The sequence below is a fragment of the Gorilla gorilla genome, chromosome 8 (assembly GCF_029281585.2).
Source record: "Gorilla gorilla gorilla isolate KB3781 chromosome 8, NHGRI_mGorGor1-v2.1_pri, whole genome shotgun sequence".
NCBI classification, from domain to species: domain Eukaryota; kingdom Metazoa; phylum Chordata; class Mammalia; order Primates; family Hominidae; genus Gorilla; species Gorilla gorilla.
This window is the reverse complement of record NC_073232.2, coordinates 109,418,949-109,446,143: the sequence shown is the minus strand read 5'-3', so window position 1 is coordinate 109,446,143 and position 27,195 is coordinate 109,418,949. Positions and strand designations below refer to the sequence as shown.

General features: G+C 48.0%; 1 protein-coding gene across 2 annotated transcripts in view; it reads left to right on the top strand.

Annotated features, from left to right (window-relative positions):
* SLIT1 (slit guidance ligand 1) overlaps positions 1-27,195 on the top strand; it is a 188,211-nt gene that overhangs the window by 21,927 nt on the left and 139,089 nt on the right. For both annotated transcript variants that reach the window (XM_019035188.4, XM_055352624.2), the window contains exons 3-4: positions 715-786; positions 6,259-6,330. In XM_019035188.4, coding sequence (XP_018890733.3) covers positions 715-786; positions 6,259-6,330 — 144 coding nt within the window. The remainder of the gene's footprint in view (positions 1-714; positions 787-6,258; positions 6,331-27,195) is intronic.

Sequence of the window (27,195 nt, the reverse complement as noted above, 5' to 3'; positions counted from 1 at the left end):
AACAGTCAATCTGTTGGTGAAAAATGCTGCCCCACCAGCCGGATGCTCTGGGTTTCAGGGCACGTTGGCGGTGAGGGGACGCAGAGTCCCACAGAGCCAGGTGGTTCAGTTGGCGTGGGCACCCCACTCTTTTCTTCAGCAGATGGGGCCAGGCAGGGTGGGGGTACAGGGAGACAGGGTGTTGTCTGCCAATTGTAGAGTGTGTTGCTGCCTGTGTGGGCTCTGCCTAGTTGGCACAGGCTCCCCTCCCCCTGATACTGGCCGGTCCCCCCTGTTCTGTCCCTTGGACATGTGCCTTCAGGGCCCAAAGAGGCCAGGGCACGTGCGCCAGCAGCTCAAGCCAGCCTGTGCTGCCTGCTGCTGGGCCTGGCTCCCTGGAGCCTGATTGGAGCAGAGACATGGTGCTTGGGTGCCCCGTGGCCTTCTGCCCTGGCAGGCAGCTTCAGAGGGTCAGGGGGTTGCAAGTGCATTTTGTGGTGAGGTAAGATGCTGGGAGCCCTGAGGAGCCCATGTTGGGGAATTTGCAAAGGTGTAAGGAAATTGAGTCCGCTCAGGCCAGGCGTAGGCCTGTGTGAGGCTTGGGCATGGCTCCTGTCTTACTCCCTTGCTAATGCTGCCCTGGCAGAGGTTGCCTCTGCCCCACCGTTGTGCCAGCTGTTTCTAGCAGCCCTTGTCCCACACCCTGTAGCTGTCCTTGTCTCTTTGCTTCCCCAGGCAGCTGATGGAGAACCAGATTGGAGCAGTGGAACGTGGTGCTTTTGATGACATGAAGGAGTTGGAGCGGCTGTGAGTCCTGGCAGGGTGCAGGCCAGGAGGGCGGGGGGCTGGCACGAGAGGGAACTGGCAGGCCAAGCTGCTGCCAGGGATGAGGGGCACTCGTGGGAGGGGACCCCACGCCCAGCCTGCCTCCACCAGCGGATGGAGCCAGGAGCAGCTGCAGCTGTGAAAGTGGTCACAAGGCATGGTCACAGAGAAACCTGGAGTGGGTCCCCACCACACATTCTCCATGCAACTGTCCCTGTTGTTTTTCCCTGAAGATACGGGATGGCAAAAAATTTACATAATAATACAGAGGAAGTGAAATTTCTTCCTGTCATCTCATCCTGACATAACCGCTGTCCATTGATTTGTGTGTCCTTAAAGGAAGCCGTGCCAAGGGGACCCATCAGGGAAGCCCCGGGGGATTGGCGTCTTAGGTGCACAGGGCCACAGTACAGAAATGGGAAGGTGGAGGCCTGTCCTGATTCACATGGTTTGTTGCTGAATAGGGCTTTTAAGTTTGAAAATGGGTCTTGATCAATTTTTACATTTCAGTTTGGCAACGATGAAAAAAAAAGAAACATAGTGGGGTGAAGTGGGGGATGGGCACTCATCATGTTCACGGTGGTCGCCGATCTCGTCCTTCTGAAAGTGGTTTGGCTGTAGGTGTTAAGAGTCCTAAAGTTCATGCTCTTTGAACCAGAAAGTCCGTTTTATTTTAAGGAAATAATCAGAGACATGGCTAAAAATCATGTATCAGGATATCAATTGCACTTTATTATTTATTTATTTTTGAGACCAAGTCTTGCTGTGTCTACCAGGCTGGAGTGCAGTGGCGTGATCTCGGCTCACTGCAACCTCCACCTCCTGGGTTCAAGCGATTCCCCGGCCTCAGCCTCGTGAGTAGCTGGGATTGCAGGTGCACGCCACCACGCCTGGCTAATTGTTTTTGTATTTTTAATGGAGATGGGATTTCACCATGTTGGCCAGGCTGATCTTGAACCCCTGACCTCAGGTGATCCACCTGCCTTGGCCTCCTAAAGTGCTAGGATTACAGGCGTGAGCCACCGCGCCCAGCCATTGCACATTACTTAAATAGAAAAAAATCGGAAAACCATTCTAGTGGATACATAAGAAATAAAATCACATTTCTGAAGAACAGTGAAGAACACATGGGAATGTGCTCGCAATATAATGTTAAATGGAAAAGATAAAAAATGACAATAGTATTACTAAAACAATTTGCATGTGGATAGAATACAGGAGGAAGAAGACAACTGGAACCACTAACTCTCATTATAGTGAGTGGTGGATTATAGATAACTTTATTTTTATTCTTTGTGTTTTTCTCTTTTAATGGATTTTCTTATGACAAATTTATTATTATGATTATAGCTACCACCACTCTATGCCAGGCGCCTGGGGAAGCTCTTTGCCTTATATTATCTCATTTAATCCTTAAAACAACACTGCTCTAAGTAGTATTTCACAGATGAGAAAGAGAGGTACACAGAGATTAAGTCACTTGTCCCCAGTTGTACAGAAGAGGGGATTAGAACCCAGATCATTTTGCCTTCAAAGTCTGAGCTCTTAATGAAGATGACTTGATACCTCACCTTTCTTTTTTTGAGATGGAGTTTCACTCTTGTTGCCCAGGCTGGAGTGCAATGGCGTGATCTCGACTCACTGCAATCTCCGCCTCTTGGGTTCAAGCGATTCTCCTACCTCAGCCTCCTGAGTAGCTGGGATTACAGGCGCCAGCCACCACGCCCAGCTAATTTTTTGTATTTTTAGTAGAGACTGGGTTTCACCACGTTGGGCAGGCTGGTCTTGAACTCCTGACCTCAGGTGATCCGCCCGCCTTGGCCTCCCAAAGTGCTGGGATTACAGGCCTGAGCCACCATGCCCGGCTCTTTCATTTTCATATTAAAGAAAATAGGATATTAAATAAAAGGAAAAGAATCCGATTGCCCTCCTACAGCCTGGAAGAAAGCAAGGCAATCTTTCTTTTGTGCTCCTCATCCAGGCCTAAAACGAAATGATAAGAAGCCCACAGCTAGACCAGATGTCGAATGCTGCATTTGTTTTCTTTAAAAGACTTAGAATAAAATACATGTTAATGACCTGGCTATGAGGGGCTGATTTGAACCTGACCCAACCTGGCTCCACCTCTTGTGCTGGGAAGGAGGGGAGGAGGGAAAGGGTCTGGGGGGGTCGAGACATGACCCCAGTGGGTGAGTGGCGACTTTAGGCCTGCAGGCACCTTCCTGAGTGGTCAGTTCAATGGTCGCCGCCTGAGTTGTTGGAGACCAGTGGTGCATCAGTTGATCGTAAAAGGTGATTAAAGTGCAGAGTCATTAAAAACCACACATACCAGCCAGGCGCGGTGGCTCATGCCTGTAATCCCAGCACTTAGGGAGGCCAAGGCGGGTGGTGGATCACTTGAGGTCAGGAGTTCGAGACCAGCCTGGCCAACATGGTGAAACCTTGCCTCTACTAAAAATATGAAAATTAGCCAGGCACAGTGGTACGTGCCTGTAATCCCAGCTACTCCAGAGGCTCAGGCAGGAGAATCACTTGAACCCGGGAGGCGGAGGTTGCCGTGAGCCGAGATCATGCCGCTGCAGTCCAGCCTGGGCAACAGAGCAAGTCTCTGTCTCAAAAACAGCAAAACAACAACAATAACAACAACAAAACCCCACACATACCTTAGACATTTCATTTTATGTTAAAACATATAAATGTGCATTTACTGACCCCTCCTCTTTTTTTTGGCCAAAGTCTTTCTCTTTGGTGTGAAACGCTGGCGTTCTTTCTGTGTTGTTTGCCTCGCCTAAACCACACACATATACCTTGTTTATGATTTTTGGGTTTGGTTTCTGGAAGATGGAGTGAGATTTTCCAAAGGGCCTTGGGAGCAATCTGGGGGAGTATTCCTGATTTTTAAAATGACACCCACCCCTGTCTGCCACCGTCTTTTACTTAATTCAACAGCCCTTTAATTAGCAGCCTTCCTTTCATCGAATCTTTCTAAAGCATTCCACTTAGTTTTCATAGAGATGACTCTTTTTCCACTAGCATTTCATTCATTTATGTAATAGGTAATTAAATTATAGAGTTAGAATGACAAGTGCTTCTGGCATAAACAGGTTTGGGAGTAGACATAACTGGTTCTTGTGAGCAGTTATAAACTCCAGCGTAGATGCAGCAGTGTGCAGTTGAGCTGACCAAGAGGGATCAGGACATTGTGGCCTCAGCGGGTCTGCAGGTGGAGAGGAGTGGAGTGTGCCCAGTCACCCTGGAAGCTGGCCTGGCACTGTACCGTGGCCAGGATCATACCATGGGAGCAGCCAGGGTGGGGAGTAGAGAAAGGCAAGCTTCAGGATCCCACATCTACCATTCAGTAATGGCTTGGGCGAGTCACTTACCTCTTGGTACCCCTATTCTCTCATCTTTCAAAGATGAGCAACTCAACAAAGTCAGCAAACCTATCTTGGGCACCTATGAAGAGCCAAGCCATGTGGTGAGGTGGTGGCAGGAAACCTTTGTGGGGGGTGTTTGTTGAGAGTCAGGAGGGTGAGTGCACGAATGCAAAGTGCTGTTGTCACTTTCAAGAGAAAGAGGCCCACCTTTACGCTCTGCTTTCCCGCCCGCGATGAGCTCATGCCCCTAATGCGTTTGCCCCATGCCTGGCACATAGTAAGGGCTGATTATGATGGTGGCCATGACTACTGTTATCATTCTCAGTAACCTTCATGTCCCTCGCCATGTGGAGTCCCTTCTTTAGTGTCCTTTAATTTTCCATTTTAAACTAGGCATTGAATCCCTTTTTCCTCCTAAATAATTTTCAGAAGCAGAAGCCAGAAAAATGAGAAAGTCTTGGGGGAAAACAAAACAAAACCAGTGGTTATCAGGCAGTGTAAATACAGGATTAATTTACTGGACCAAGGATAAAGAATTTGGAGCTATCTGATGTCTACTCCTGTTGCTTTAAGGATTGTATTGATGATTTTATCCCCCCAAGGCAATGAAGTGTTTCCCTAGGAGCCTGCCCTTAAAAGTAAACTTCCAGTGGGTCTGCAAAAGTTGACTTAATTGTCTGTACCTTGGGGAACATGGCGGTGCCCAATGTGGTGGCAATGGCCTTTCTCACATATTAGATGAAGGATGACCTTCTAGGAGGTAACCACAGACCAATTACTGCTGGCTACATGGAATTAAGTTTTTCCCCTTCCCTCTGGAAGTAAGCTTTTGGCTGAGATGGTTTATCATACAGTTGTCCCTTGGTATCCATGGGGGATTTGTTCTAAGACCCCTCAGACACCCCTGGGGCTACAGGCCTGGACTACCATGCCCAGCTAATTTTTTTTTGTATTTTTTGTAGAGATGAGGTTTCTCTTAGTTATTTCTCTTTGTTACCCAGGCAAATCTGAAGCCCCTGGCCTCAAGCAATCCTCTCATTCAGCCTCCCCAAGTGTTGGGATTACAGGCAGGAGCCATTTGACATGCTTTTTTTTTTTTTTATCTGAGACAGAGTCTCACTCTGTTGCCCAGGCTGGAGTGCGGTGGCGTGATCTCAGCTTACTGCACCACCTCCCTGGTTCAAGTGATTCTCCCACCTCAGCCTCCCGAGTTGCTGGGATTACAGGTGCATGCCATCATGCCTGGCTGAGCATGCATTTTTATTAATGATAAAAATAATCAATAAAACTATTTTCTTTTTTTTTGAGACAGAGTTTCGCTCTGTCGCCCAGGCTGGAGTGCAGTGGTGCAATCTTGGCTCACTGCAATCTCCGTCTCCTGAGTTCAAGCGATTCTCCTGCCTCAGCCTCCCGAGTAGCTGGGATTACAGGCACCTGCCACCATGCCTGGCTAATTTTTGTATTTTTAGTAGAGACGGGGTTTCACCATATTGGCCAGGCTGGCCTCGAACTCCTGACCTCAGGTGATCCGCCCGCCTCGGCCTCCCAAAGTGCTGGGATTACAGTTGTGAGCCACTGCACCCAGCTGCTATTTTCATTTTGAAAAAAGACCCAAAGCAAACAATAAAAAAAAAAGTGAAACCTCTGTTGAGCCAAATGTGGGTGAAATCAGGGCTGTGTGGCCATTAGGGTATGTCTCCCATTTCAAGTGTAGTCAGGTTTCCAACTCACAAAGGGAGACAGCATTGGAATCAGTGCCTTAGAAACCACACAGGGCTTGCAAATGTGAAGTGATGATGATGATGGCTATGGGAAGAAGTAGTGGAAGGAGAGGTGCTGGTGAGGGGCTTCCGCAGACACTCTGTTCTTATCCTCCCCTCGTGCTGGGTGGTGGAATCTCCACTTTACAGATGAAGAACTGAGGCCCAGAGAAGGTAATTTCCCTGGGATGCCACATGGACCCTGTTAGGATTTGAATACTGGACCTTCTGCCTCTGAATCCATCTTGTGCTTTCTGAGAAGTCCTTTGGATTTCCTGGCTGTCTAGGTGATTTCCAATTCTTCTTCTCTTTTATAGGCGACTGAACCGAAACCAGCTGCACATGTTACCGGAACTGCTGTTCCAGAACAACCAGGCTTTGTCAAGACTGTGAGTGACGCTCTGTGGCCAGAGAGTTCTCCCTGTGGTTTTGTCTCTCACCCTGTGGGAGGCACAGTGTTTGGTCAGTGGGGCCTGGATATTCCCATGACCCTGACCCTGTGCTCCTCCCCTGGCAGGAATGGTCCAGGGCATCAAAGGCCAGGCCCTTTCTGTAGGAAGGTGCTGTGCAGGGTATTTCTCCATGGCAAGCACTTGGAAGAACCCGCAGTTCATCCAGATTTGTGAGCTGCCGCTGACAGTGTGGGTACAAGGGTGTTCTGCAGGCAGGCATGCTTGTGGACGGTGATGCCAGCCTTTACAGGGGCTCATTCTTACCCATCTCACTGTGCCTTTAGTAACCTGCCTGGAGCTGAATATTTACTCATTCAACTAAGCCCTTCTTGAAGCTATTTCTATTTTCAGCTCTTTCTACCTTTTAGGGTCATGAGGTCTGTAAGGTTATTAACCATGGTATAAGATCATATTTTTATTTATTGTCAATGTACTTCTTTCAAGTTCGAAGGATAGTTGCTAATTCTGCTGCACCATGATTTGCCACATGTGTCTGTAATTTTCCTACCATATATTTCATTTTATGGGAATTGGGTTGGACAAGACCTTTGAGATTATCTAAGGAATCTCTTCTGCAGCTCCTTAGCATATGGTCCCACAGTCTTTGCTTGGCTACCTCTAGTGATGGGGAGCTCACCACCTCTGCAGACAATCAACTCTATCACTGGACAAATAAGTAAATTAGAAAATTTTTAACTTTGGGCCCTAAATCTGCTCTCCAGTAACTTATGTATTTCTTAGTTTTGCTTTCTATAACTACCTAGTTTTTGAAGAGCTGTCAGGTTTTTGAATTTTGAGTTGGGATGTTTTTTAGTTCCCTTAATTGTTGTCATTAATAACCTTAAGAGCCACCAGCAGGGCCTTCTGCATGCCTGGCACAGCACTACTGGTTAGTCCCTGAAGGAGCTTATGGGTCAGCACCTAGGTAGAGAAAGGGGTAATAAGCAATGTAGGTAAGATTCAGGGGTGTGGGTTGGGTGAGAGTGGCACCCTAGGGTTACCTGAGTGCTAAGGGGTCTGACCATGGGCTCCTAGAGTCTGGGGCTTGATTTTGTCTCCTCTGATTAAACACAGCTAGTTCTTTCTGCCTCTGCCATGATTTCTAGACATCTCTCTAAGCCCAGTGATCTCCAGAATTTGTTGTTGATTTTAACTTCAAACTTTTATTTACTTATTTTTGAGACGAGATGTTGCTCTGTCACCGAGGCCGAATACAGTGGCACGATCTTGGCTCACTGCAGCCTCAATCTTCTGGGCTCAAGTGATCTTCCCACCTCAGCCTCCAGAGTAGCTGGGACTACAGGTATGCACTACCATGCCTGGCTAATTTTTAAATTTTTTGTAGAGACAGGGTTTTGCCATGTTGCCCAGGCTGGTTTCAAACTCCTAGGCTCAAGCGATCCACCAGCCTCAGCCTTCCAAAGTGCTGGAATTACAGGCGTGAACCACTGCACCTGGCCAAGCTTTTGTCTTTACAATGGAACTCTAATTTTCAGTCTGTTGGAATGGTCTTTCTGGTCACATCCTGTTGCTTCCTCCTCCTGGACTGGAGACCACTCCACAGTGACCTTTAGTGATGATCTCTTTTGCTGGTCTTTGCCACCACCCTTTGTCTTAAGTTGGGCCTTCTCCTCCAGTTTTCCTGTAACTGATAGGTTGGCCAATCCATTCTGTGCCAGGCATACACAGTGGGTGCTTAATTTTTCCCTATGTGATTGTGAAAGGCAGAAGATTCTTCCCAGCAGGTGCCTCCGTGGTAATGTCTGTTGAACCTGTGGGCCATGCACTGGTCTATGTGGTCCATGCTGTTGCTGGCCACATGCAAGCATCTGGCCTTGCCCTGCCTTGGCCCCAGCAACTCCTGTTTTCTCTCTGCTGTTCTTTCTCTGCTGACTTGCAAGTGTTATCACAGCTCTGCCTTTCTGCAAAAATTCTTCTTGAATGTCTTTTCTCTTGGTCTCAATTGTGCAATTCTTTTCCCCTCCTATGTCGTCTTAACCTTTCAAGCTTTTGCCCTTGCTCTCCTGGCATGATTTGCCTACTTGGGTCCCTTCTCCTTCCCATAGTGATCCGTTGCCCTCCACCTTGCTGGGATCAAGGCATATGTATACTGTACAGTTGCCGTCAAGCTCTGGGTGCCCACTTTCACTCTCCCTCATTGATTTTAAAATCTCCAAGACCCATCATGTAAATCTGAATCCACCAACTTCCAGCCCTTTACTTGAGATCATCTCCAGCCATATTCATTTTTAGCGGGGAGCTGACTTCTTTTGTCATAACCTTCCACCAGCCCTTGGGGGTAAAGGGTAGCTCTGCAGGGGACTCTCTCCCTCCTTTACTCGAGTCCACCCTTCTCTTTGGACATTGGTGCCTTGCACACACCTGTGTTCCTTCCTGAGGAAAATGACAACTTGGCTGCCTCCTTGGCCTGTGTCTGGGAAACCTGGATCCCCCCTGGAATGGAAGATGGCCTGGGAAGTAGAAAGTCAAGGGTCAGGTGGTCCTGGGCTTTTCAAGGCATAACTTTGGGTGGTTTAATTGTTCAGAGCCCATTTCTCTTACCCATACATGGTAGGGCTAGTAGGAGTCTGAACTGGGACTGTGCATGTAACATAACCAAGCCTGCAGCTGGCCCTCAGCGGATGTTCATCCATCATGCCCCTGATAACTCAGGGTGAGCAAATAGCCCCTCGGTGAAGCAGGTGCTCCTGTGCTTGATATCTTGTCTGACACATGTGGCCATGAGGCAAGCAATGTCTCCCAGTGTTACTGCCAGCGAGACAGGTTGGAAAGAGGAAGTGACTTCCCGAGAGTCAGGATGAAGCCCTCTGACTCCTAGGCCCGCCCTCTTCATGGTTTCATATTTTACAGGAGTCCTAGAGGAAAGGACATCTATATTTTAATGAGTATTAAATAGCCAGATTCTATAACCAAAGGCTGGCACAAGAAGATTAAATCAAGGAGCAAAAAGCCATTGCAGAGGACAGCAGTCTGTGTGATACCTGCTCTTGGCACCCTATGGGGCTGGGAGGCAGAGGCCTCTAGACACATTGGGTGTCCTCATTGCAGTGGTCCCAGGCCAGCTGCTTTCGGGAAGGGGCTGGTTGGCAGCCAACAGAGGGACTTCCAGGAGGGCAGTGGAAGTCTTGGTAGCCCTTTGGGGGGTGTTTCTAGGCTCTAGAGCCAGAACTTCTCCCTAACACTTACTGTCTTTTCTTTCCAGGCATCAGGTCCTTTACTCTTAGCAGGAAACATTTCTCATCCAGGAGCATAGCAGGATGTGGGTGAAGGCAGACTTTTCTTTAGCTTTCCCCTTGACATTTCTTAACCTCATCTGTAAGCAAGGCATGCAAACCGAGAGGACTCCTGCAGGGCTCTTGGAGGACTCCCAGGCAGTGTGCCCTGCTTAATTTGCACTGAGGCCAAGGCATTTGGTGGCCACCAGGTCACGTCTCAAAATGGGCACTGTCTGGGGGAAATGATTCAACAAACCTTATTTATCTGGTTGTTCGTCCCTGGTGTTTGGGCTTACCGGGTTCTTCACCTTGGAGATGGTTATAGGGAAGGATAGAGGAGCAAGTGTTTAAAGATCTACTTGTTAATATTCTTCTAATATTACTGTGTACGCATCCGCCCTGCCCCATTCTATTGACCTGAGCACCTGGCGTTCTAAAGTATCTCTGTTAACTCCCCCAGTCGGTCTGGCCAAGGAGTACTCGGCACGCTTGGTTCCAGAAACAGAATACCCTGCCGGCTGGTGATGGTAAAGGTAGAGGCGGGGTTTTGTAGGGGCACAGCTGGCAGGCTCCCAGGCTCCCAGAGTAGGAGGTGAGATCCAGCTGGCCCTCCCAGGGACCTGCACTGAGATGTGAGGGCCATTTCTAGTTTTTTCTGAATATCTGCCTTATTGTCCTGCTCTTCCCTGCAAACCAGTGTTCTAGGATCATCAGCAGCATCTCGATTCCATCATGACTCAGGTCAGCCATGGTGCCAATTTGCCTCCTACTTCCTGTGACCTCGGAGCTCAGATCCACACAGTGTCTCAGGCCCCAACTCCGGGTTTCTGGGAGAGTGAATCTGATTGGCCCATCTTAGGTCAAGAGGTCACACCAGGCCAGTGAGCTGTTGGCAGGGATTGTGGGATCCGCTGGTGCAGCAACACTATGGTGCCCACACTATCTCAGGAGCTGGAGGTGGGACCTATTCCCTTAGAAGGCAGTGCCTGGCATTCCTGTTCTCTCACTTGTTGACCTCCCCTTTGCTTTGTAGGGATCTGTTACTAATTCTTCCCATCTGGAGCAAATTATGGACTTTCATGCACAGGCTGTTATGCTAAATCAGCATGAAAATGGGTTTGAGAGAGACCAAATGTGCTGGGTAAGGCGTGGTCACCAAGTCTGTAGGTGGTGGCGCAGCACACATTTCAGCTGATTTTGTCTGTGTGGCCTCCAGAAGTTAAAATCCTGTTAGGGGTTATTCTGCACAAATGTTTTCCCTGCTGTGGGGTTAGTCTGTCCATTTCTTTCCTATGCAGGATCTATGGCTCAGAGAGGTGATTTGCCTTGGACCACAGAGCAGCTTGATGATAGGGTTGGAATTAGACACCACGCCTTCTAGGGGCCCTGAAGAGCCTGAAAGTGGTCTTAAACCTTGACCTAGGAATCTCATATTTGGGGATCTGCCCTAAAGAAATAATAAAACATGAGCACAGACATGTTCGTTGCTGTATTATTTAGAATATTGAAATATAGAATAATGAAAAGAATATGGAAATAACACATATGTCCAACATTGGGGGCATGATGAAGTAAATGATGATGTATCTACTTGATGGAATATTTATACCATCATCAAAAATGGCCTTTATGAAAGATGTCAATAATGCAGATACATGTGTTTGATATCAAAAGCCAGGATTCCAAACTGCATTGAGAATATGACCACTTGATAAATCACTCTAAATAACGCATGAAAACATACCTGGAAAATGCCAACAGGGATTGTCTGTGGGTGGCTTTTTTCTCTTCTGTGGCCCAGATGTTCTTTAAGAAGCATGTGTTATGTTTACGGTATGAAACCTCCCAGTTTTTAAATAAGAAGTGAAAAGCCTCTGTAGTCTGAGGTGAAGCAAATGCCTGTGATACGATGTTGCAGCGTTTCCTTTAACCGAGCCTGTTTGCTCTTCTGTGAGATACAGATAGTAAGGGCTGGCTGCCTCATGGGGCTGATGTGACAATTAAAGAGAGCTGTGACACTCTCTTGTGTCAGACATGAACACTGTGGCACACGGGAGGTGCCCAGGAAATGTCAGATGAGTCCACATCAGGGCTACTTTGGAGGGTGGTGCAGCCCCGGCGTGACCTGCACCTGGACCTGCGTCCCATATTGATATTGGCTTCCCCTGTCCCTTGTGCCAACTCAACCTCACCACTCTTAACTCACAACCATCCCCTCAATTTGCAGGGACCTTCCCCCAACAGGGTTTTTTTTTTTTTTTCTCGAGGGGCTTAGGTGACCCTGCAGAGACACCCTGAGGAGGCTGTGGAGGGAGGCTGGCGTGTGGTGGGCAGGAGGGCCGTGACCTTGGCACAGTTAGTGCCCGGGCTGAGGATGTGGGAGATATGCTTTCTGTCCTCTTGGGTACTTTCCTGAGCAGGCCGGGGAGAGCAAACATGGAGCAAGTAGGTGATGCTGCCCTGGAGGCATTTCTTGGTGCCTTGAAATTACATACGTATTCTGTACTTCCTCAGGGATGCCCCCATTGAGGGTGGGCTGGAGTTTCTGCACAGCAGCACTCACACCTCTTCAGAAGAGAGCACACCCCCTTCCCCAACCCCACTGCAGAAGTGAACCTGCCCCATGACCTCCTTCACTGATTCACTCTCCCAGGGCCTCATGAAAGGTCTCAGGGACTGCAATCATCACAGTAACTGTTAGAAAGAATGGAAGGTTGTTGTGTGCCAGGCTCATGCTGAGCAACTTACAAATATACCTGATTTCATCATCAGAACACTCTACGAGGTCAGCACTTTCCGAATTTTACAGATAAAGAAATGCAAGCTCAGCGGGTATGTGACACATCCAAGGGGCTAAGCCAAATGTGAACCCCAGTCTGTCTGACAGTAAAGCTCATCCTTACATACCACCCCTAGCCTGCCTTACCCACCCACCTCCTCCACCCATCCACCCATCTGTCCATCCACCTAGTTATCAACCACTGCCCTTCACCTCCCATCTACCCTCCCACCATCTACCAACCCATCAGTCAACCCACCCATCTCTCTCCCTACTCCTGACCCATCCCTCCATCCCCCATCCCCTCCCGTCCATTCTCCCATCCAGCATTCCCCACCCACTCACCACCTGCCTATCAATCCACTCTCCCACCCCCACCCATCAACCCTCCCCCTCCCCCCTACGTACGCATCTACCAACCTACCTATAAACCCAGACACCCTTCTATCTCCCAACTCCTCCCCACCTTCCTCCACCCCTGTATTCACTCCTGCTCACCTTCCATCTGCTACTCACCCACCCACTGATCCAATAGTTCCTGAGGGCCTCCTGTGGGCCAGGCTCTGTGTTAGGTACTGTGAATCCTTGGAGTGATGTCTAGGTAAGATGGATGAGTGTGGCCCTGCCTCTTAGGAGGTGACAGGTCTATCATCAGTGCTCTTTGAGAGCAGCCTGCCACCCTCTGACCTATCAGCAGGTTGGAGTGGGTGGGGGCAGGTGCTGCACTGGCTGGACCTATATCTCCTGCCGGCGGGGGGGCAGGTGTACCCTGGTTGGGGGTTACCTAGGTTTGGAGGTCAGCTCCGTCACCTGACAGTGAACCCTCAGAGGATGTGGAGATGTTATTTTCATGGACATACACAGGTGTTAAGTTGAAGGTTAGAGGGATATGCTGGAAACCTGATTGCTTCTTATAGCAGCAAAACTCAGTCTTCACCAGGTTCAGGTGCGGAGCAGGGTGTCCGCCCACCACGCATGCCGCCTCCTTGGCCTCCAATCTGGGGAGGATCTCTGCTGCCGTGCAGCTCTGCTCTTGCTGATCCCCTCGTCATCCAGAAGCTGCTTCTGGAAACCCAGTTCCTCTGGGCTTCCTTTTAGCCTTGAAACCAATATGTGTCCCAACAAGATTGACCTTTTGTGTCTCTGCTGGGCCTGGAAGGGGTGGGGGTGGGTGATTAAGGGCAGCCCAGGGCATTTATTTCCCCTTATTTATATCCCTGCTGTAAGGACCACCATAACTCATTAACAGGGCCCTGGTGGTTGGAGAGGCGTGGATGTGAGATTCACAGGAGCCCTGTTGAAGAATGCCTGACCCTATCGACCCTGTCTCAAGCTGGGTTTAATTAAACTGTCAGCACTGGTCAGAAGAACAAAGCTTCCCTTCCCGTCTTGGTCCCCAGCCCCCATCAGAGGCAGGAGGGCATTCTCTGCTGAAATGAAGAGCTGTTAAAAATGGATCTGTCTTGCCTCTGAGGGAAATTACCCAAGGCAAGAAGGTGACCTCGCTATTGTGACGCATCCATGCCAGGCAGCAGAACTGCAGAACTGAGCCAGCCATGACCCCAGACACCAGCACACAACGGGGCTCCCAGCCGCCCCTCCCCAGCCAGAGCCTCCTTCCTGCCAGAGTCCCCTGGGGACTCCTTGAGATGGCGGTCCATCACTCCTTAGACTTCCCTTTCCCAGAAAGGAATTTCACTAGCTTCGTCCTTCAAGATATTGAGATGTTCCTGGCATTGATGGTAAAAAGGAGCTTCCTTGGTTAGACAATTTGGGGAAGAGCTGGGCCAAGCAGAGTCCTTCGTCGAGGACTATTCAGCCCATTTAACACGCTAATGTGCACCATACAGCTCCCAGGGCAGATGTGGGATGTTGTGTCTCCCAGACATATCTGACTGTGAACCTCAAAAAATTTATTTTTTCAGGGAATACCTTTTAACATCAGCCTAGTATTAAGTAACTTGTGGAAGTCTCAGACAGTAAGAATCAGAGCTGAGATTCGAACCCAGGCCCACCTGACCCCAAACCCACATACTTACCTTTAAACTGTCAGTCCTTGAACTAGAGTATGATTAAGAGTTGTCTCAGTGGGGAGTTTATTAAAATTCAGATTCCCAGGGTCACACTCAGAGATTCTGAGTCAGTCAGTGTGGAAGGGCCCAAGAATCTGCATCATCAAACCTCTCTTTATCTGGCTCATGCTTGAGAAGCCTTGCTCCCCGTCAGGCATGGTGAGTCTTAGGAAGGGCTTCCTGTTGGGTAGAGCTCCTCTTTGCTTCTGCCCCGCCCGGTTCAATGCGAGAGCCATGCTAAGTAAGCGAAGGCCCCAAGCGCAGACGCTTCACCTCCTGCAGCCACACAAAGAACAATTTGGGGATTATGAGTTGGCAATTATGGAGCACTCTGGATTCTCGAAGTGCTTTCCAATCATTAAATCTGCGCCTGCTGTCAAGGCTCAAGTGAAAGAGGCGAGCGTCCCACTGGGCCGGCACGGGAGTCTCCGGGAAGAGGGCGGCCGGCCTCAGATTGACATCTGCTCGCCAGAGCGGGCTGATGCGCCCAGCATGGATGAATGTCCTAGACACAGCCCTGGTGCCTGGCTGTGGGCTTTGAATCCAGCTCTGCCCCTGCTGGCTAAGAACCACACAGGGTTTTACAAATTTGGACAGCCAAGGGAGCCCAGGGCCTGAAGGAGGGCTACGGGGGGGGGTGGCGAGCGGTCAGTGGGTCATCCCGAGAGAATGCCCGGCAAACGCGGGGTGCCCTGCACTTACAGGGGCTCAAAGGCATGAAAAGCCACTGGTCCTCTCCTACAGCGTTACAAAAATCAGTGTGAGACAAACGGAATTCGTAACCATTGAGAAGATTCTGAATAGAGAGGCGTGCGTGCAGGAGCGGGCTCTTGTGAATAACTTTTAGGGAGGTGAGGATTTTAGAAAAATCATTTCAAAAGTTACACAAATATTATTTGTCAATTAAAACATATTAAAAATAAATTTCTTTGAAAGAATACGATTTTAAAATAAAAATTATGAAAATAATTTTGCTAGAGAGTGAACATTTGAAAAATAGCGAAAAGCAAAGAATGATAGGAGATAAGGGATTTAGTTTTCTAGTTAAATAAGGCATTTAAAGGTGATTGAGCTAACATGCAAAATTTTAAAAAAATGAAGTTTTAGGCCAGGCATGGTGGCTCACGCTTATAATCCCAACACTTTGGGAGGCTGAGATGGGAGAATTGCTTGTGGCCAGGAGTTTGAGGCCAGCCTGGGCAGCATAGCAAGACCCCATCTCTACAAAAAATAAGAAAAAATAGCTAGGCGTGGTGATGTGCACCTGTAGTCCCAGCTACTCAGGAGGCTGAGGTGTGAGGATGGCTTGAGCCCAGGAGTTTGAGGTTATAATGAGTTATGATTGTGCCACTGCACTCCAGTCTGGGTGACAGGGCGAGACCCTGCCTCAAAAAAAAAAAAAAGCTTAGTACTAAAGCAATATGTAATTATTATAATGATAGTTACTGTTTGTTAAGCACTCATGTGCCAAAAACTTTATGTGCATTTTCTCATTTTAATTGTCATGGTCCTATGCAATGGGTGCTATTATTTTCCCATTTTTATAGGCAGGAGAATTTAGGGCAGGTTAAGTAAACTGGTTGCATAGCTAGTTGTTGGCAGATCCAGGCTTGGAGTACAGGAAGTGCCACCCCAGAGGGTGTGCTCTTCTTCACCATGCTGTACACCCTTTTCATTCTAGAAAATGGGAGAAAATAGAGAAACAGCAAGAAGAAAGAGACTGCTCACGAGTCTCCTGGGAAGGTGGGTTTCAAGGTATCGAAGAGTATGGGAGACACAGGAGGGTGAAGAGGAAGAACTGGACTCCAGTGGAAGGAGCAGCTGTGCAGACACAGGGGTGGGAATGCAGTTCCTGTGAGCAGGGGCCCCACAGTTCTAGAGTGTTGTGTGAGCTCAGCCTGGAAGTGAGTGTAGATGGGCTCTAGACCTAGAAATGTTCTAGAATGAAGAGTTTGGATGGGTGATAGGAAGAGGAAGCCATGGAGTGTTCTTGAAGAGTGGGGTGACTTAGTGGAGAGTGAGCCTCAGTCGCCCCCCACAAAGGCCTCCTTCCCCTCCTCCCAGCTCTCTGAACCTGAGCCATGAGCAAGAGGGACAGATGGGCCACCTCTGCCTCACCTGGGTCTCCCACAGGTTGCCTGAAATGCCACCTTCCCATCACAGCTTCTCAGTTCCTCCCTCCCCAGAAAGAATTGGTTGTTGCCTCCCCAGTGCCCTCTTTTTCTTCCTTTGTAACACTTTTTTAAAATCATGGTACAATATACATAATATTTATCATTTCAGCTATTTATAAGTGCACAATTTAGTGGCATTAAATACATTCACGATGTTGTGTAACCATCATCACTATCTATACCCAAAATGTTTTCAACATCCCCAATATAAACTCTGTACCCATTGAGCAATAGCTCCTCATCCCCCTCCCTGCAGCTCCTGGCTACTTCTCTTCTGGTTCTAAAACTTGGCCTGTTCTCAGTACATCACAGACATGGAATCATACAGGATTTGCCCTTCTGTGACTGGCTTATTTCACTTAACATAGCACTTTTGAGGTCCATCCACGTTGCGGCACATATCAAAATGTCATTTTTTGTTAATGGCTGGATAATAGTCCACTGTTTGGATAGACCACATTTTGTTGATCCATGCAGCTGTTGATGGACAGTAGGTTACCTCCACCTCTCAGTGCCCTTTTAGCAGTTGCTTGAGCCTCTGTCAGAGCCCCCACAATGCTCCTCATAGCTCTTTGCCTTCTCCACCAGAGAAGGCAATGCTTTCTCCACCAGAGAAGGCAATGCATTTTCCACCAGATTGGACAGAGGCTCAGGCAGGAGTCGTTCTTGTTTCCCCAGCACAAGTGGGGTTAGCAGGCTGGCAAGTGTGGTTTCTTTCTGGTGGCAGACACTGTCCGAAGGCTGGAAAAAGGGGCGCCGCCCATTCCTTGCTGTCTGATTTCAGGGCTTGGGGCTCTATGGGTCTGTGCTGGGCTCCAGCTTCATGGATTTTGTAGACTCAGAACTTTCCAGCTGACTTCTGTTTTACTTGGCCTGTGGTTGGCCTGGACTTGTGGTCCAGAAACACGAAGCCAGTTATTTAGGGTTTAGTGCTGGCTTGCAGGATAAATAAAATCTACTGGGAGGTGTTCAGTGGAGGGGGGCTGGGGTACCTCTCTGTGTGGGTAGTCACAGAGCCCTAAAGAAGGCCCCTGTTTCCTGGGAGGCAGGGAAAGCTTGAGGAGGGAGTCAAGGGAGAAGGGGATCCAAGAGGAAGCATGGTCCTTTCAGTGGGTAGAGACGGGCATGAGTTGGTGCCAGGCTGGACTCAGGGATGCAGTGATGACTTGTACATGGTAGGTTTTGACCAACTCAATTTTTGGTTAGGATGGGCCAGGACTCACCACCTCCTAGTTAGACCCTTCCCTTAAGCCGTGACCCAGGTTTGTATTTGTAATTTTTAGCCAGGCATCAGTGGATCTTGAGGAGCTCAAAGAAGTGACGATGGGGTTCCTCAAGCTCTTTGCAGGGTGTGCCCTAAGGCAAAATGTGATCACTTCAATGTAGTCTTTGATTTGGGGCTGGAATCCTATAGTTTGGAATCAGTTTGGTGGTGCAACACTGGCTCTCTGATGCTAATGAGAAACCCTGGCTCACAGTTGATTAATGAGCTCTTGAGTAATACAAATATGGCAAGATACATTATTAACCAATATAATAGCTCAGATCTTTCAAATGTTGGGTTTGGGGTGGGGTGGGAAAAGTATCAAAAGGCATCTTTTTGGTGACATGGCCGGGAATTGCTGTCTTGTGCATTTGGGCCTGTTCCTGCCCCACCTCCTCCATCCCATGCTGTAGGGCAAGGAGCCCTGGGCTCCTCACTGCCGCAGTCTGTCTGGCTTTGGCCCCAGTGTTTATGTGGAGCATCTTGGAGAAGCTTTATCTTTGTCTCAGAGGAGCTCTGAGTGTCTCCTGCTCTTGCAGGAGCTTTGGAGTAGGGAGAGGGGGATAAAGGGAAGGTAAGGAACTGATAACCCCATACCCAAGTCTTAATCTCTGGCTCTTTTTCCCTCAATCTTCTCGGGTCCAGCCACATGCTGACCTTTATCTGGCCATTTGTTGGAGCTGATGAGTGGCCTGTCACGAGTGGACCCTCACATGGATCCTGCATACGAGAGTGGACTACAGCCCGGCAGAGAGGGGTCAGGCTTCTCACATCAGAATTGTGCCTGACCAGAGCCTGTTGAGGTGGATGCTCATCTGAAAGGAAGTGCTTTCCATGTAGGAAAAATGGACAGCATAAAAATAGGTCAGGCACAGTGGCTCACACCTGTAATCCCAGCACTTTGGGAGGCTAAGGAGGGTGGGTTGCGAGGTCAGGAGTTCGAGACCATCCCGGCCAACAGGGCGAAACCCTGTCTCTACTAATAATACAAAAATTAGCCGGGTGTGGTGGCAGGCGCCTGTACTCCCAGCTACTTGGGAGGCTGAGGCGGGAGAATTGCTTGAACCCGGGACCACACCATTGCACTCCAGCCTGGGTGACAGAGTGAGACTCTGTCTCAAAATAATAATAATAATAGTAATAATAACAATAATACTGTACATCATTTAATAATAATACTGTACATGCCCCCGCATACCACCCCAGCCCAGGAGCACCCCAAAGGCAGCTCTGCTGGCTCTTCCAGTTGGAAGTTAGGTTCCTTGGCATTGAGTCCTCTCTTTTCCTCCAGTGATCCTGGGTACTGATTATCTGTGGGGCTCTGGACAAGTTACCTAACCTCTCTGTGTCTATTTCCTCATCTGTAAAGTGTTGGGGGATATTATGAAGATTGGGGGTGATTGTATGGAGCATGTAGTGCAGGTATTGTGATTATGATCATCACCCAAACCATTGCAAGCGATAGAGGGGTAGGTGGACATGTCCTGTCCTGCCACATTGCTTGGATGCTGAGGACAATTTGCTGTCCTAGAAGTTCTCACAAGTTGGTTTTGGCTGGGGGGTTGCTGGCTCCTGCTTCATCCTGGCTTCAGTGGGAGGTTGCAGGCTGGGCCCAGGAGCCTGCAGGTCACCTCCCTGCTTGTCTCTGACTTAGCGGGGCCTGCCCTCAGTTCCACTGCCTGTCTTCTCTGTGGGGGACAGAGCTCCCTTTGCATCTTGCCTCAGTGCACTCAGGATTTGGCAGGCAGCTTAGCCTGCCGCCTGAGAGCTTTACTGCTGAAGTCTCTCCTTTCTTTGGTTTATAGACTGAAAATGGGGTAGTGACTTCATACACTGGAAGAAGAATGGCTACAGCCTCTTTCTCTGAATGCATTTCCCAAGAGTTGGCTTTAAATGTAGAGTTCTTCATTAGATTAACTTGGCATGAATATTAACATGAATTAGAACTTACTACCCTTAAATTCTTGATCTATAACAGAGCAAGATTTGAAGAAATAAACCCCTGGATACAGTGCCTTACCTTTTTCATGAATTCTTAACTGGAATAGATCTCTGCCTAATCTAATCTTTTTTTTTTTTTTTGAGACGGAGTCTCACTCTGTCGCCTAGACTGGAGTGCAATGGTGCTATCTCGGCTCACTGCAACCTCCACCTCCCGGGTTCAAGAGATTCTTGTGCCTCAGCCTCCTGAGTACCTGGGACGACAGGCACCCGCCACCACGCCCAGCTAATTTTTGGATTTTTAGTAGAGACGGGGTTTCACCATGTTGGCCAGGCTGGTCTTGAACTCCTGACCTCAGGTGATCTGCCCACCTCAGCCTCCCAAAGTGCTGGGATTACAGGTGTGAGCCACTGCGCTCAGCCTGTTTAATCTAATCTTAACTTTAACATTGAACCTCTGAGCATCAAAAGTCCTTCCTAGAACATGCATATAGTTTCGTTACTTTGGGACTTCAGGTTATCTTGGCATTAGAAGTTCGTGGAGGCAGCAGAGGTTGTTGTACATAAATGAAGGGTTAATGTTCATATTCACAAAGACTCTTCAGCATTCCCCGATGTATCTGCAACTCGGTTCTGCTCCACTGAAACCCAAACCCCATCCCTCCTTTTTTTCCAGTTCTAGGCTGTCCTACCTCTCATCAGTAGTGGCTTTTCTAAAATTGTGATAAAAACACATAAAGCTTACTGTCTTAACTCTTTTTAAGTGTCCAGTTTAGTAGTGTTAAGTATGTTCACATTCGTGTTAAACAGATCTCCAGAACTTTGTCATTTTGCAAAACTGAAAGTCTATTCCCCTCTCCCCACAGCCTCAGGTAGGTACCATTCTATTTTCTGTGTCTATGAATTTGACTACTTTAGATACCTCATATGAATGGAATCACATGGCGTTTGTCTTTTTGTGCCTGCCTTATTTCACTTAACATCATGTCCTCAAGGTTCATCTGTGCTATAGCATGTGCCAGGACTTCTTTACATTTTAAGGCTGGATAGTATGCCATTATATGTATACCCCACATTTTGGTTATCCATTCATCTGTGATGGACAGCTGGGTTACTGCTACCTCTTGGATATTGTGAATAGTGCTGCTATGAACATGGGTATACAAGTACCTCTTTGAGACCCTGCTTTCAATTCTTTTGGATATACACCCAGAGTGGAATGACTGGATCATATGGTAGTTCTATTTTTAATTTTTTGAGTAAGTGTCATACTGCTTTCCATAGCAGCTGTACCATTTCACATTCTCACCATCAGTGCATAACGATTCCAATTTCTCCACATCCTTGCCAACACTTGTTATTTTCTCTTTTTTTTTTAACAGTAGCCATCCTAATGAGGTGATATGTCATCATGGTTTTGATTTTCATTTCTCTGATGATTAGTTTGCACATCTTAGTTGTGTTGAGCACAACATGATTAGTTATGTTGGTTATTTGCGTATCATCTTTGGAGAAATTTCTATTCAAGTCTTTTGCCTACTATTTAATTGGGTTGTTTGATTTGTTTTGTTGTTAAGTTGCAGCAGTTCTTTGTATATTCTAGATAGTAACCCCTTATCAGAGATATGATTTGCAAATATTTTATTCCATTCCATAAGTTGCCTTTCCATTCTTTTGACTGTGTCCTTTGACAAACATGGTTGTAAGTTTGATGTAGTCTCATTTGTCTATTTTGCTTTTGTTTTCTATGCTTTCGGTGTCATATCCAAGAAAGCACTGCCAAGTCCAATGTCATGAAGCTTTCCCCTTATGTTTTCTTTTAGGTGTTTTAGTTTTAGGTCTTACATTTAGGTCTTTGATCCATTTTGAATTAATTTTTGTATATGGTATCAGATAAGGGTCCAACTTCATTCTTTTGCATGGGGATATTCAGTTTTCCCAGCATCATTTGTTGAAGAGACTGTCTTTTCCTCATTAAATGATCTTGACACCCTTGTCCACATATACATGCAAGAGTTTGTTTTTGGGCTGTCTATTCTATTCCATTGGTCTATTTGTCTGTCTTTATGCCAGTACCACATTCTTTTGATTACCGTAGCTTTGTAGTAAGTTTTGAAATCGGGAGGTGTGAGTCTTCCAACTTTGTTATTTTTTAAGAAGAGAGATCTGGTTTGGCAGTATTTGTTGTGAAAGGGCCGATGACTTCAAGCTAAGGATAAGTCAAGAGTATGCTAAGAGGCCAGGCATGGTGTCTCATGCCTGTAATCCCAGCACTTTGGGAGGCCCAGGTGGGAGGATTGCTTGAGTCCAGGAGTTAGAGACCAGCCAAGGACCAGAGATCAGTGAGACCGTTACTCTATAAAAACAAAAAAATTAGCTGGGTGTGGTGGTACACACCTGTAGTCCCAACTACTGGGAGGTTGGGGGGCTGAAGCAGGAGGATTGCTTGAGCCCAGGCGTTTGGGGATGCAGTGAACCATGAGCATGCCACTGCATTTCAACCTGCATGACTTAGTGAGACCCTGTCTAGTACAATACAACACAATACAATATAATACAATGCAATGCAATGCAATACAATACAATGCAATACAGTGCACTAAGGTGGCTAAAAGAGTATAGTCTCAGTTTGAATTAATGGAGGCAATGTGTCCTCTCCAGGGGAGGGCAGTCCTGTTCTAGTCTGTGCTGATTCAAGCATATCCAGAGAACAGTGTTCAGAACCAGGATCTGTTTTATCGTGCGTGCTTGTGGGGAGGTCTCTGAACATGCTTGGAGGAGGGCAGCTAACACTGGGAGCCATCTGGAAACCATTTCATATGGGATAGAGTCAAGGGGCCTGGGGCTGTTTGGTGCGATGAAAAGAAAATGTAGAGGAACCCTGAGAGTAATTTTCAAATCTATGTGAAGGGCTGTCATGAGGACAAGGGAGCAGATTTGTTCCAGAAGCTGGGTCCAGGGGTGGAAGTGGATGTTGTTCTGCACGAGGCAGGCTTCCTAGACACGAGCTGGCTGCTGAAGGGTGGGCTGCTGTGCTTGTCACCTCATTCCTGGAAGAGTTCAGGGAGGGGCTGAATCCGCATCTGCCAGAACTGCGTGCTGGAGCTGTTGTCGGGAGCCAGGGCTTGATAGCCTCGGGGTGCTTTTACATGCAGAGCCTCCGACAAGGGAGCCGTGGAGGACTTGCGAGTAGGGAAGAAGCCGACCCAAGCGGTGTTTCGGATGGTTAATCTGCTCACAGACACACACAACTGGCAGCTGGTGGGTGCCTGGAAGTCCCCTAGCCTGAGCCTCAGTGTTGGAAGCCATCCCCTCCAGCAAAGTGGTTCCAGTGAGCTGTGTAACAAAATATTTACCAGACCCCAGATTCTGGCCCACATTTCAGAGTCAAATTTGGAACAATAAAAATCGACAAATCACTTTGGAAGTGATGTCTGATTTGTAAAGAGACACAGGAGGTTTATCCCTGGGCAAAACCAGAGGTGCCGAGGAGCCCGTTCTCCCCTGGGCTGCCCCCACCGAGCCATTGCCCGCTGAGCAATGACTCATTTCCCCCTTTGAAGTCCACGTAGTTGTCTTTGGGGCCCTGGTGTTTGTACCCCTGTGCTCCTTCAACAAAGGCCCTTCTGTCGGCCGATCGCGGAGGCCAAGCAGGGAAGGGTTAGAAAGGAAGGTATCGACTGAATACCAATAAGGAGGAGAAGTGTGTTTATGGAGAATGAGGGGCTCCAGGCAACTCGGGGGCCCACTCGTGCTGTGCAAACACAGCGGAGAATTCCCTTTGGCGGGTTTGTTTTACTAAAGGCTCTGGGGCCCAAGGAGGGCGGTGGGAGGGGAACAGGAGAGAGGGAGGAAATATTTCACAATTCGAAGTTGAAGCTTAGCCCCTTGTTGGGGAGGGGCCGGCCTGAGAGCTGCAGGGTAACAAAGAGGCAGTGTGGGCTGGTGACAGTTAGGGGAAAACACATGGAAACTAATGGGGTAGTAATGGGTAGGGAGGTAACCTGGGAAAAGCTGGTACGAGGAACGCTGGCACATAAATTCTGGTGGCGAGACACCCGCCTTGGCAGGGAGACAGGGGCCACTCTTTCACCCTCCCCATGGTCAGAGCCAGAGATGTTCCCACTCCCAGGGACATGGTCAGGGTGAGGGATGGCGGGAAGAGGAAAAGCCATGCTGGGGTTTCGTCACCCTGCAAGGCCCCTGGAAAGGCAGAGAGGAAGAGGGGAGCTTCAGGCTAAGTGCCAGAAATCAGCACAAAGCAGAGGCTTCTGTTGCTGCTGCCTACCCCATTCATAGTGAGGGGCGATGGGCACCTTGCTGAGACCCCATGGTTGGACCCCCAAGGGCACCCACCTTGTGAGAGGCTTTGCCGATTTCGGGAGTCCCCAGCTGTTCAGCTGGAGCCAAGGGCCCAGTGCCCTGTGTGCACACCGACATGCATTGCCCTTGTAGGGGACCCAAAGATAGGGTTTTCTTATTCATCCAGGCCCCCGGAACTCTGCACGCCATTTCTAGGAGAATCCTTTGGACATGTCAGCTCTCAGAGGGGACAGTATTTATTACCTGGGGGTTTTTGGAGGAAGCCATTTAGCAGTTTGGATTTGGACGTTTACAGCTTCCATGAGGTTCCCCAAACAACCAGTGGTGTCCCAGAGTTCAGGATAGTGTGCTTGTTGACAGGGGTTTTGGTTCCCCGTCTGTCACAAAGCAACTATTTCTTGATCAAGTTGATAATACTCTTCTCTTAGAAACCAAAGCAAAAAAGCAAAGCCACTTTTTATGTATTTCCCTATCTTTGTGTGTGTGACCAGCTCTCCTCTCCACAGTGCTTAGAAAACATTTAGGAAAGAAGAGAATGGGGATGCCCCGTTTGATGGGAGCACACTGAGAGCCTCTTTCTCCTCCAAGGCTACCGGCCCTGGGATTGTGAATCCTTAATGTGATTCCTGGTTGATGTTTGCAAAGTAGCAGCTAGTCTTAGACTCCTGAGTACTTCCAGTTTCCCATGGTGAGTGTCCCTCCTGAAGGTAACTGAATTCTCGAGATGGCCCCCAGCCTGCTGCCTGGCTGAGAGGCAGCCCTCCTTTCCAGCCTCACTCTCCCTGACTTGGCCGTGGGGACCCTGGGCTCTGCTTCCCTCTCCGGATGCATGGATGCATTCATTCACCCGACCAACTCATTACAAGCCTGCTGCATGCAGTCATTTGTCTGGCACAGGGAATATCAGGATGGATTAGATATGGTCTTGGGCTTAGGCAGAGTGTTGACTGGTGGTGCTGCAGGTTGCTGATTCTCAAGAGGGTGATGTAAGCTGTGAGAATTTGATGGCTGGTTGGCAGCCTGGCTTTTTCCCTCCTGGTTCCCATCCATGAAATGAAAAAACATTGGAATGTAAAAGGAAACAAATAGTGAAACATTGTATTTCACAGGCACAGATGCACACATATCAATTATACAGCTGTTCCAGCATAATCGCCCTCCTCATCTTCCTCTGTCTCAGATATATTCAAATTTGGTCACCACACCTGGGTGTCTGAATGTCTTGTCCTTCTAAAGGTAACTAGAAAAAAAAAAACAGTTTCCTACAAATCACAACTGCGTTTATAGGAAACAAAGGACAGGAAATAATTTTGAGCAGATCCTTACGGGAAACTTGTGTAAGCAAGGCCTGGAACTCATGTATTGATGATTTTTAATAGCATCTCTCCCAGCCAGCTGGACATGGCATGAGACTTCAGTCATCCCGAAGGGAAGGCCGTGGACAACTGGTCATTTGAACATTGACCACAGACCGTGGTGACTGTCCCCGGCCTCCCTGCAAGAGTGCATCCCTCGCTGGTAAGCGCCATCTGTTGATGGTGGAGGTGAATGCAGGTGTCAGCTGTACATTGCGGAAGGCAGAGGTGACCCGGAGGCCCGTAAGTGGGGAGGCCACTGTGCAGCTTCCATGTGGACTTCGCATGTAATATTCTCTGGTGCTACCCAAATATAATTGGCCACTGGTGTACTTGGTAGATTGGTTCCGCAATCAGCCCTTCGGAACCCGCGTATGTAAAATGCTAGCACTCAGTATACGCAGGTTTCATAACCTGCAAACACTGTATTTCCCATCTGCCTCTGGCTGAAAAAAATCCAATATAAGTGGACCCAGGCAGTTCAAACCCATGTTGTTCAAGGATCAACTGTAATCTTAATTGGGAATCAGGCACAACAGGGAAGTTGGGTTTAGACTCTGGAATCCAATAGCTCTGCTACTCACCGGCTCGGGGACCTGGCAAGTTGCTTAATCTTGTTTAGACTCAGTTTTCTTATGTGGAAACAGGGCATAGCAAGAACCAATCTAAATTGTTGAGCACAGATTAAATGAGATGATGCTGTTAATGGGGCCCAACATGTGGTAAACCATCAAGAAACATTAAGCAACCAGCCTGGGCAACATGACAAAACCCCGTCTCTACAGAAAATACAAAAATTAGCTGGGGATGGTGGGGCACACCTGTAATCCCAGCTACTTTGGAGGCTGAGGTGGGAGGATCACTTGAGCCTGGGCAGGTTGAGGCTGCAGTGAGCCGAGATTATGTCCCTGAACTCCAGCCTGGGCATAGAGTGAGACCTTGTCTAAAAGAAAGAAAGAAGGAAAGAAGGAGAGAAAGAAAGAGAGACAGAGAGAAAGAAAGGAAGGAAGGAAGGAAGGAAGGAAGGAAGGAAGGAAGGAAGGAAAAGAAACATTAAGCTTGTATTTTTCTTGATAGTTAAGTCAGAGTGCCTCTAACAGTAGAAAATACGGGGAACAAAATAAAACAATTACATTTCCAGCATCTTAATCCTCATCCTGCATTTAGAATATGTTAGAACAAAATTTTCCAGATGTGGTTTTCTGATTATTTGTAGATTTTTTTTCACCCCAAACAAAGAGAATCAGGCAACCAAATGTGGCTGAGATTCTGGAATTTTGGTCTGGATATCAAGCATGTGGAATTCATTCTAGCAAGAGAGGAGTGTGCCTCGAAGATGTCTCTCTCCAAAGTGCTTCAGTTAATAGCTAATGTTTCCAGACTATATAAAGGATTTCCTTTATTATTTAGGAAGAGGAAAACATTATTTTTAAAGAAATAAAATAAAATAAAAATGGTTGTTTTTAATGCTGATAAAAGGATTGTGGTTAAATCTGCAAACAGCTTCCTTTTTCTTTTATTTGACCTCACTGCAGGCCTGCTTGGTGTGAAGTCCAGGTTGGAGGGATGCTTGCTGGTTTTTCCAGCTCATTTAACTCCAAGAGCATCGGTCTTTGTTGAGGGTGAGACCTTGACAGTTATCCGTTTTGACTCTAACA